Source organism: Watersipora subatra, chromosome 3 (genome assembly GCF_963576615.1).
Source record: "Watersipora subatra chromosome 3, tzWatSuba1.1, whole genome shotgun sequence".
In the NCBI taxonomy this organism is placed as follows: Eukaryota; Metazoa; Bryozoa; class Gymnolaemata; order Cheilostomatida; family Watersiporidae; genus Watersipora; species Watersipora subatra.
This window is the reverse complement of record NC_088710.1, coordinates 9420459-9432841: the sequence shown is the minus strand read 5'-3', so window position 1 is coordinate 9432841 and position 12383 is coordinate 9420459. Positions and strand designations below refer to the sequence as shown.

At 34.7% G+C, this 12383-nt stretch overlaps 1 protein-coding gene across 1 annotated transcript; it reads left to right on the top strand.

Moving 5' to 3' along the window:
- The first annotated feature begins 607 nt into the window (after window positions 1-607).
- On the top strand, window positions 608-11222 carry LOC137391162 (G-protein coupled receptor moody-like). Its single transcript, XM_068077535.1, has 3 exons — window positions 608-667; window positions 8735-8821; window positions 9521-11222. The coding sequence occupies exons 2-3, from the start codon at window positions 8800-8802 to the stop codon at window positions 10798-10800; spliced, it is 1302 nt and encodes a 433-aa protein (XP_067933636.1). The 5' UTR covers window positions 608-667; window positions 8735-8799; the 3' UTR covers window positions 10801-11222.
- The last annotated feature ends 1161 nt before the right edge of the window (window positions 11223-12383 follow it).

Sequence of the window (12383 nt, the reverse complement as noted above, 5' to 3'; positions counted from 1 at the left end):
TCAGTATAGTATAATGTTTTTTTCCATAGTACAATAAACTAGTACTCTGTCAATCCACTGTGCAATGAGAGATCGGCAGTATGTGATAAAGCACAGAAAATATACATCCGCATAATTACTCCAAAATTCCAAAAGGTGGTCTAGTGGCGCATGTGTTTATTACAGTGGTGGTCCAACAGGTAGAATTTTGTGAGTTCAAATACTGCATGATGCAATCTTTCCCAAACCTCAAGCTGTGCCTCTGGACAGACAGATGGAAAGACGAATGCAGGTCTTATTATAGCGGAGAAGACTTTTGTCATAAATTTTTTTACTCCTATATTTAACATGGCATGAAGGTTGTTTGGCTGATGCTAAATACTCACCCAGGTATTGTTGATGACTCACCATAAGTATTGTTGATGACTCACCATAGGTAGTTACATAAACTGATAAGGTGTATGTAAGCTAACAACATCCTTTCTTGTCTGACATAATTATGCAGAAGCTGAAAATGCATATTGAACAATGACATACATGCGCGCTAGATCAGTCTGTATACTTGCGGCTGATTGGCTGATGGAGACTATATAAAGATGTGTTGGTCTAGCTAATGGATCCTTCCTCAGAAAAAAGCGCGGGTTATGGAAGGAGTTACTCATGTAGAAGCACCTGGGCTTTTCTGGAGGTATTTATTTTATTTATTTATTTTTAATTATTTTGCTAAAAAGCAAGGAGAGGCTGGTTTTAGTTTATAGTAAATTGTTTCATTTGTTTTTTGTTTTAAATCATTTTGTTTTTTACAAACTAGTGTGCAGTTAGACATCTCCTATATAATTTGTTATAGTTTAAAAATATTTTACAAGCAAACAGGCAGCTAACTAAATAATTGCTATGTCTCAAAGAAGTATTGTCTGACAGCTGATGACAGGTCATAGACTTGTATAAAATGCACATAGCAAAGGCTATGAGATGGAGATTACAATAGTATAGACTGAGTCTAAATAGTGGCAACATAGAGTGATAAGATAGAGTGGTAACATAGATGTTTACACTAACCGAATTAGATGGGTTACAATGCTGTGGCACTTTTCACATTGTTAAAAATATTTTTGATAACAAACTTTGATAACAAATAACATTCTCTTGATTACATTAAAACTTTAGCTTAAATTTATTGCATCTTTTAAATTAAATAAATAATTGCAATGAAATATGGTGATAAACAAATATTTGCTTGCCATATTTGTCTATTAAAAAGTGAACTCAAATTCACATGTAACCTATATAATGCTAAAAATTTGCTTTCATAGGCTTTTTCAAAAATTTTGAACTTATTTTGAAAACTATTTAATAGTTACAGTTTTTCAAACTCATTCATCTGGATAAAAAATATTTAGACATTTTTAAGTTGTTGTACTGATATAATCAAACATATTTTTTTCTTAATAGAGCCAATTTATACTAAGCCCATAGATATAGTAAACCCTAGATATGCGAATAATCAAAACAAGTGAGGCCTATAATTAGCATGACGCAACGTCATGGTGATGTGCAAAGCGCATCAGCTGATTTATTAACTCCTATTGACTTAGCACTAAAAACTGCTCAATTTTTCCATAGTTTGTGCATCTGAGACTGCATATTTTATTGAAAATATGTAAAACTTATATACAGTAATATTTCAACTTACGAGTGCCCTAACGTACGAGAAACTTGAGGTACAAGCCAGCTTTTAAGCAAGTTTTAGCACTAACATACGAGCCATGTTTGAGATACGAGCACATGAGTCAGTTGCCAAGTATGTCGGAGGTGTTTTATGAGAACAGCATCACTCTGTATTTTTCAACTGCTCAGATTATACTTTTGTACCATGTTTTTTGTGCGCGATTTTCAGTGCTGAATTATGTGAATTAAAAGTACCGTGCGTAGACCGAAAGCTTGCCAGTAAAAGGATAGGTAATGCAAAAAAAAAGCGAATGATAACAATGGATATTAAACGGAAAATTATTGAAAAATATGCAAAATATGTAAGCGTGATTGAGCTAGCTCAGCAATATGACAGAAATACATCCACAATTATCAAACACAAGGATTATATTCAAGGCATTTAATTTACAAAAGGACTAACCACAGTTTCTAAACGGCGCAGCGATCTTCACGACCACTGATGGAGCGACTGCTCAGGCTTTAGATAAAAGACAAACAATTGGCCGGTGACGGCGTAACTGAAACGATGCTACGTAAAAAGGCCGGTGCTATCTATCAAGACTATAAAAAATAGACATTCGGACAAGTTGGCTAGTGGTGGTGCATTAATCCTTGGTGACGACACCTGTGTTCGTCCTGATCGCAACATGTTGAAAGGGCGACAGAGGCAAACGTCCTTCTCTTAAAACGGCCGGCTGGTCGTGAGAGCGAAACAAAATTAGCTAACCAGCGAGAAACTTAAAACTATGAACGCCGAAGAAATTTTAATTACGTTAAGTTAAAGATTAAAGTTTGCTTTTAGGTTTGCTTTTAAGTTTGTCTTTTAAGACTTGGATAAAATCCAAATTTATCAAAGTCAGCTGTTGTAATGAAGGATAACTTATCTCTCCCTCTCTGGCAAATGCTAGTATTAGCTGCTATTGTATGTATTTAATTTTACATTTTAATTAATCACATTTCCTTGCATTATTTTTTATTTGTTGCTTTTTGAAAGCATGTGGTAAGTTAGGACAATAACCAACATGTTCTTTCTGTTACAATATATTGTTTTGAGTGTTTTATTTGCATTTTTAGAGTATGGAAACCAATCAATATATATTTAATTGTTCTATATATAAATAAATTGCACCAACATGCGAGTAAATTGAGATACAAGCTCATTCTCTGAACGCATTAAGCTCGTAAGTCGAAGTATGACTGTAATGACTTTGGATGAGAAAGGCAAGAATCATACACACATGGTAATGAATAATACCAATGATTTAGAAGCTTTTATATCATCGATAATACAAAGAGTGGCCAAATAGAAATTAAACTAATAACAAACTAATGAGTCGAATGAGATTTAGAAGCAGTTACGCTGGACCACTGTATTAAACACCCATTAGACATGACTGAAAATAACTAGACGAGATAGTTTTTGTGTAAGGTTGGTTGAACTAGATTCCTGCTTTGAAGCGGCATAGTGTATTCTGATTTTAGTATAGCGATTTACTATAGTTTTGAGTAGACTGTTGGCATGCACTGTACATGTAAAACCTTGATTGAGGTTATGTAATAAGACATATATGTTATTGTCTGTGATGTTACTTGTTTAAAAGCTCTCTGTGTGATACCATAGCTCTCCATGTGTGAACGTAGGCACTTTTCTGCAGCAATACATATTCGGCCTATCAATCTGGTCACCAATCCTCCTCTGTTTTTAACTGAGATTAGGGTTATGTCTGAGATTAGGGTTATGTCATCACTATTTCTACTTCCCACTACTTCTACATTGGTCAAGAACTTGCTACACTCATCACATTTGAGTTAAAAAACAATCCTCATCACCGAACTCCTCATCTTCACCTTCCTCAGCTTTTCTCTCTTCTTTCTAGCCAGAGAATGTAGCAGGAGTTGGCCAGTTTTTTCAGCCCTGCTCACATCCAGATCAATACAGTTAACATTGGGATGTGGTGTGATATCTGCTTTTATGAACAGTGCTCGAATTGCAGATCTAAAGCACTGCACATCCGGGTTATTGTTATAGCCACCCTTAGATCGTATTGTGGAAAACAGAATCTCAATGTGATCCTGGTTGATCTTAAAGGTTAGGAAGTAGTTGATGTAAGGGTAGTTGCTGAAAAGATATTGAGCAATGCCATGTACAGATTTGGCTGCTGACTCAAAACCAATGACGAAATGATGATGATTTTCCTATTATTTTCCACTAGCAGCTTTCAGCTTGGTGTCTTTAATCGGCATAGATAGCTTATGATATTGTTGAGAACTTCTTGTTTTGAGTTGAAGTTCTGTCTTGTTATGGGCAATTCAGGATATACCTGGGGTGTTGTGGTCTCTTCTGATGACATTTCACTAAGAATTTGGTCTTATTGTTACGTTTATGACTTAAAAACTAGCATGCCAAGCATGCCTCCTCTACTAAACTTATTGCTCAATTGAAGGCTTTGATGCTGTGATGCAGATCACTATGACGTAACGTCATGAAAACAACAGCCAATTATAGGCCTCACTTTTGCTCCATTGTAATGATGGCTATTCGCCAATCTAGGGTTTACTATATCTATGACTAAGCCATACAAATGTCACTCAACACTCACATAGAAAATTTCTCAAGTAATAAAAACTTACTATTTAAAATGTATGTATTTTAATACAAAATAATGACGAAATTTGGGTGCTGCGAAGAACTCACCGCAGGCAAAGGGCTTGACTTTAACAGGAAAATAACATGCACATAGAGCTTGCTAATAATAGGCGTCCAAAAACATAATTAAATTTTGTAGTTGAATAATTAATTGAGATATTTTGCATTTGATTACTATATATAGAATTTTTATTAATTTTAATTAATAAAAATAATACTATAATATATAATATAGTTTAACTACTTAACTTTAAAACTTAGCATGCTGTCTTATTGTCATCTAGTCACCATCTAACCGCTGCTAACTTTAGCTCCTCAAATAGAGGTCTATGTCTGGTATGATGTGGTCAGGGCCTTTAAAGATGTGGTTTCGTCAAATTTGAGTTGATTTTAAACGAAATAATTTGTTTTTGTCTATCAGTTGATATGTTGTTTGTTGTTTGTTGTGTTAGGTGATCTCATTGTCAAGATATTTGAAGATTAAAATCGAAAAAAATTGATAGCGGTAAAAGCGTTCAGCCCAAAAAAATTATGCCCAGACTTGCCCAAAATGATGTAAGGCGTGATACAATCTGTCACTATCTCTCGTATTCACATGGGCTATTGCGAAAAAAGTCTAGTCCTACGCGGCTTTATAGGCATATATTTCATTTTGTATTCGCTCATGTTGGCTAGGATAAATTTTTAAATCCAGCTACTGATACATTATTATTGATGTCTCAAACGCCTCAAATAAGGGAAATTTAAAAATTGCCATATTAGTTTCCTCTAAATGCTGTGTAAACATCTTAGTACTGACTACCAATTCTAACGGTCTATGGTAATTATGTCAATCAAACTAAGTAGAATAAGGTCTTTGTATCAGCACAATTCCGTCGCTACCACACCGGAAACTACTTTCTTTCTAAAGAAAATAAGCAAACTGCGTCTCTGAAAAGAACATGTGGTGAAACCAACTACATCCCTAAAAGTCATGTACATTGTATAGTCAACTGTCAACGTTATCGAGTCATTATTGGTATCAATTTGTAGAAAGAAATTCACTGGTCACATTTGATTAGTTGATTCAAGTACTAAACAAATGGTAGAGCTATGCAATAGTATCTGTCAATACAGCTCTGACTTCACTCCATAAATTCATCTATCAGACAAGATTTCAGCACAGGTTTCAACGGGGCTATGATGTATTCAATGCTCTGCAAATCGTGTTTTACATTATCTTCAGCAATATTATTTTATTATATAGTTTTTACCAGCAAAAAAATGTTCATCTCGGCATAAAGCTTTTATTAAAAATATTCATCCGAGTCGTGGCCACGCACATAGTTCACGGTCATACAATAGGACAAATTCATCTACTGCAGCAAACTCAAACAAAAATCATGGTTTATGCAGCACACATTCAAGTCTCTCTTTTCCATTTATGGCAGTTTCCACACTGACAAAGCTGCTTCAGCTGGTAGGACCACATAAATATCCTGCAATAAATAAAACAAATGCAATAATATATGTCATTCATAGATATGTCATTCTAACGCATATATACTCAGTAGCTTTCAAATTGGGAGTTAGATAGATTGCAATTGTAATATTGAAAATAAATAAATGTAAGCATAAGTACGCCAAGCCAACGATTCGAAGATTTGGTTTTGGAAGTTAAAGATGTGCATTAATCAATCGATTTTCCTCAATTTCTACAAGTGAGAAATGAACATCTACAGTCTAATCATAAATCTAATTTACTAGCTAAATCTGCCAAAGAAAATTTGACGCAAATATAGCTAGGTGAAACGATAAAAAATTATAAAACGATGATTAGTGATAGCAAAAAGTTATAATTCTATTAATTAGTAAATGTGTTCATGAGGACTAAAATTATTACCTTTAGTATATTCATCAATCTAAGTCATTGTATTGCTAGATGTTATGGATTAAAAAGAAGCCATCAAGAACTCACTGTGCATTCGTATCTCGCACGAGCGCACATGAAATTACATAGCCTCAAACAGGGAAATATAATCTGAATGTAAACACAACATTATATCTATAGGAGACTCAAAGTAAAAGATAGATTTATTTCTATTGTCCAATCTTCCTCTGTAGCATAACGCTGCTGACGCCTTTCAGCTCTAACTATAAGCTATCTGCCACAAACGCTGACCACCGGATGCTCAGAAAACTCAGAGTCACCTTCGCAGGAACTAGAAGCATTTTTACAAGTCTGCTGTTCGTGAATAAAATGTGTCTATCAAGTAGTTCATTAGAGTAACGATGTATTAATTTAGTGAATATCGATGTCAATGCGATCTATGGGTAATCGATAGAGATCTGTAGATCTGTAGGTGGTCTATAGAGTAAAATCTTTAACTTCGAGATCACAGACAACGCGTTTTACGAGTGATAACATTTATTATGACCTATATAAAAATTTCGTGCTGATGATTGGCTAATGAAGTGATCTTATATTTATCGCTCGCGGACTCTTTTCAGATGTTTCACTCGTTACATCACGAATGAAGCACCCGCTAGAATCTGAGCTTTTTAAAAGATGGCCTCATTCAAATGCATATATCTCTGGACAGGGTTAGTCTACAAAGACAAAAATGACATCAAATTGTAGCTGATGTTTTAGCCTTTTTATTGGTCTTAATTTCATTAAATCGACCTTTTTGACATAACCACATCTTTAATAACAAATGTTGTCCTTATTGTATTCCTAGAGAGGCTAGGTGTTCTCAACCAATCTGTCTGATCTTTAGCTAGTTAAATCAAAGAATGCAGGCGTCAGTGTCATGATAAACATCTATCTACTTGTTCTTGGCTGGCAACAAGACTACATAGTTTTCGCATATCTTTGTGTTGTTTAGGTTGGGCTGCTTACTGATGCATTTCTTTTACCGCATTACTGAAGAGAGCTTGCTTGTTTTTTTTGCGGTATCTAAATTTTATAAAAACTAGAATTTAGCTAAAATTAAAGTTTGCTTATATTTTTTACCTGTTGGAACAGCGGTGTAATATTTTTTGAATTGAGAGCTGGAGGCATGTAATAGAGTAACACATTTTAGCAATGTGTATTCAAAGTACTCAGGTGGAATGAAAAATAATCTATAGGCTTTTCAACTACTATTAAATTCTTTGGTTTTCAAGTAGATAGTCTGAGCAAACTATAACAACAAGATTGTGCATTTGCCCTTGACCTGATTAAATTCAAGTTATTAGTCTTAATAACAACACTATGGCTGTCACGCCTCCACAGGGATAGTTTCTAACATCCCAACTCATATTGAGTGAAATAAATGTCCTAAGCTATAGCGCATAAAAACAGGACAGAGGCATTTCGTGTAGGAATACAGATGCAGAAAAATACCAATTTATTAATCCAATAAGAGATTATACTAGTATGCCAAAGGCTAAACTCTTATTATTGGCTAATGCAACGCGGTTTAATCTAGACGGAAGAGGGTGAACTGGCTGAATCTGGTTTACTTACGATAAACAACAACCTGTTTTTAATGATTGGTGGCCAACACTCCTATACACGAATATGACTATTTCATTTAAAGCTGAACACAACATCAATGAAGGGTTCCAAAGGTCATGAGCCGGCAAGTCTGCCATTCAGTTCTCTTTAGTATGACTTCAGTAGTTACTATAAAATGGCATCATTGGCTATTTTCACATCCACAACATTTGCACATAACATTGCTAACCTTTAGTGAGGCTGGTAGCAAGAATACATGCGGAGCCACAATGTTGTTTCCAACAACAAACGGATGAAAGGTTTTCAGTAGTTACTCGCTCATTTTCTGTTATATATTATTATTCATTTCTGAAGAGTGGTCATAGCCTGTTGACTTGTAAACACTTGCCTGCCATCTGATTCGAAGGAAAGGTCACCAGTAATGGTGGTCTGTCCTTTAACTGCCTCGCCCTCTGTTAACCCACCATGGCCCGCATAGCCATCAGGATTCAGGACTATGTGAAACTAAATTTTTACTCGCATATGATAAGTAGCTTATAAAATAAAAAATATTATTGCTATTTTTCTAAAAACAATAATTTTTCTATAAATTATAAGTAGAATTTTTTAGATTAGGAGTATTTTACAGACTCACAAGCAAGGAGGCAGCTAATCACTGTAACTGCTAGACCTCCAAGAAAGGATTATCTCACTACTAATGAAAGGCCACAGACTTTTACAAACTCACATAACCAAGGCTATGAGATAGAGATTCCCCTAGTATAGACTGAATCAAACGTAACTTTATCTCAATTTTTTTTTAAACACAAAAACATGATAATTCATAGCTAAGCTTTTTTGCATTTTCACTTTTTTTTTTTTTACAAATTTTTCATTTAAATGCACATATTCACCCTGAAGCTGTTTATTTTTTATAGAAACAACTACTAAAGGCAAGGCAAGAAGATAGTTACAGAAAAAACATCTTGGTTCATCCGTCACGATGGCAGATTTCACGAACTTTGGTGAGAATTTCTTTGACTTTTGTTGACGTTAGCTGTAGCAAATCCTTGCTAAGCTCCATCTACTTTTGCCTAACCATTCTATACAGGAAATGAGCTTTCCTAATTCAATTATTGTTACTATTAAATTGAGATTTGGTACAACAAAACAGTTAATGTTGGGTAACAATTATTTTGGTCTAACAAATAGGGTGAGAAACATGCATGTCATGAAAACACCTGTTCCTGCATGTTAATTGGTGTCTCAAATCAGTATTCCATTACAAAGGTTTGCTGACCCATTGGCTACCACATTGTTAATCCGCTAGTTTTTGTATGATTGGCAAAAATCAAACAGCAAACATTTGCAAATCAAGTGAGTTTTGTTACTCGCAAATTTTTACCAAATGTTTCTTGTTTGCGAAAAATGGAAACAGCACTCGCGTGTGATGCGAAAAAAATTCAGTGCATTTTATTCTATTTTCAACATTTTCCACACTTCATTAATTTTTATTTTCATTTGATTAGTCCTAAATGCGCTGCAATAACCTTTGGTGTAGAAATTATTATTTCTTTTAACAAAGCGCCTGCTTTAATCCGCATCATGCCAATGTTCAATGAACCACTTATCGTGCAGTAACGCATTGTGCTCATAACTCCAAATCTGGGTAATCCGCATCATGAAAACGTAGTGGTTAGCCTAGGAGTTCACTCTTGTTTTAGCAACCGAGACAAAACATCAAGTAAACTGGGCACTTGGTAACATCTCCTGCGCTCATAGTCAGCGGAAGATAATGTGCCAGGGACTTCAGAACCTCCTTGAGTCATCCCAGAGGGTGGAACAAATCAGCTTGCTAGATTTTAGATCATCCGGATGGATTTGGGCAGGGGCGCTCTTCTATACTCCCTTATGTATCCTGGGTATCCTAGGCAACCTCCTAACAGTAATTCTTTTTTGCAAATATATGCAGAAAACAACAACATCAATTTTAATAATTGCACTAGCAATTGTCGACCTGGTTATATGTATGACAGCGATGCCAATAGCCATATACACGTTTGTCGACGGAACTTTACGCTCAAACTTCCTCTGTAAACTGGAGAAGTTTTTGGTATACTTTGGAATTCCTCTCTCTTGTGGTATTTTGTTTTTAATAGCTTTGGACAGGTTTTTGCTAATAATGTGTCTCAACAGAGGGCTAATAACTCCATTCAGAGCAAAGGCCTCCATCTTGTTTCTTCTTGTGGTATGTTTAGCTTCCGCAATTCCTCAAACTCTTGGTTTTTCTACACGAGTAGCAATGGATGTTCCAAATTGTCATGAGTTTATCTGTGACTTTCACAAATGTCTGCCAACTGAATATTACCTTAGTAATCGAACTGCCAATGATTTGAAAAAAAGTGTTATTTGGGCATTCTTGGGGATAGCTATCCTCGTTACCATATTTTATTCCTTAATCTTTGTGAAGGTTTACAAAATACATAAAAAAACAGCTGATGTAAAATCTCCTGCAAACTCACATGTTTTGAGTTTTGCCAGTACGAGTTCAGGTAATTTGGGTCAACCAAAAATCGTTGAAAAGAACACAATAAAAATTTGGACCATGCAAGAAAGTAGTGACTCAGAGAGAGTTTTAACGGAGGAAATAGCTTTGAAAAATCACAACGAGCCGCTGCCGGCATTGACAACCTCGAAAAGAGAAACGAAACGTCTGCCCCATTTGCAGACCGCAATAACCCTTTTTCTTGTGACATCTTCTTTCATTGTGGCTTATGCCCCGATGAGCATTATGATTTTGTTTAACATTTGTGAGAAAACAAAAGATTATGAAGGTTGTTTACGAAATGACTATCGGCACTTCCTGTGGCAATTTTATTACTTAAATCATGTGATGAATCCCATTATTTATTCATTATTAAACCCACAGTTTAAAAAAGCTTTTCGTAAATTTTATAATAAGCACTGCTGTAAGATATTTCACATCTGCTGTCCCGTTAGCTGACAGGATGCAGGTGCAACATCAGTGACTAACTCAACAGAGTTATCTGCATAGACATCAATATTTGGTCATACTGGTGTTGCACCTATATTTGCATTTTCCTCGAGGTCATGTATTTTATCTAATGCAGGATGCTAGCTATTGCTTGTTCTTTTGCCTGAATCTAGAAGCTTCTTGTTTTTCCTTCATGTGCTGATTGGATAAAAACTTTTTATAGTCAAGCTGTTTGCATGCATCTTTTTATAGTCCAGATCTATGTTAAGATTTTATCTTTTCAGCTGTTATTTTTCTACTTGTAATGGTTTTTAAATAGAGACAATTTTCGGCTCCTTTATATCTGTATTCATTACTATAAAAATCTCAATATTATAAATTTTGATTTCAAACTATTTTTATTTCTAGAATAATGTAAATATAAGGCTGCAAGTTAATTCTGTTGAACTTTTGATTATAACTGATGAACTCAGTCTGCAAGAAGTATAATCTACAGTAAATTGTTTTATGCACACCAGATTAATAATATCAACAACATATAAGAAGCCATCATGAAATCAGTACATTGAGGTGAAGGACGCTGCATGATGTACACATACATTCTTTCTTTCTTTTCATCTTGCTGCTTGTTAGTTAAAAACTTTAATGAATTAAGCAGTTTTGGGTAATTTAATATGCAATGTTAGTAGCCAAATATTTCAAAAAATTGCATTGTATGTAAGTCTGCTATGCGTTTTGTGTTTTCACGCTATTTAATTGTTTTGCAATGGATCAAATAAAATAGTCAAAGAATCAATACTTCGCAGAAAGAATAAATTAAAAAGAAAACTTTATTTACATCAAAATTTTTGTAAAAAATGATCATACTTTAATGTAATACAATGAGGAATATGTAATTGATGAAAAGTAACAAGAATTTTGATTGGCTAATTAACTGCACTGGCTTATCTCAAAGCACTGCTAGTGAATTAATAATGATTATAAATAACGATAGCCAGTTAGCCGGCTATTTATTGATCACACAAGAGAGATTTTATAGCGGACTGTTTGAGCTAATACAATAAACTAGTAAGTTTTAGTAAGTCACACAGTGTAGTAAGTCACACAGTGTAGTAAGTCACACAGTGTAGTAAGTCACACAGTGTAGTAAGTCACACAGTGTAGTAAGTCATACAGTGTAGTAAGTCACACAGTGTAGTAAGTCAAACAGTGTAGTAAGTCACACAGTGTAGTAAGTCACACAGTGCAGTAAGTCAAACAGTGCAGTAAATCACAAAATATAGTAAGTCATACAGTGTAGTAAGTCACACAGCGTAGTGAGTCATGCAGAGTTTTAATACACCCGGTGTAAACACCCCTGATTTACATTGGGAGCTAATTGATTTCTTATGCACTTTGATCAAGCAGTAGTTGGGAATTTTCAAAAGGTCTCACTTGACAAGAGGAAATGTATCTTTCACTGTAATACAGTAAAAAACCAACAAGACTTGGTAAACAAGACTAATTAGTTACATAAGGTGAAGTCATATGTGAACAGAAGCAAAACATATTTTATTATTCGTCTTCTAATCATTACACATTAGGATAAACTT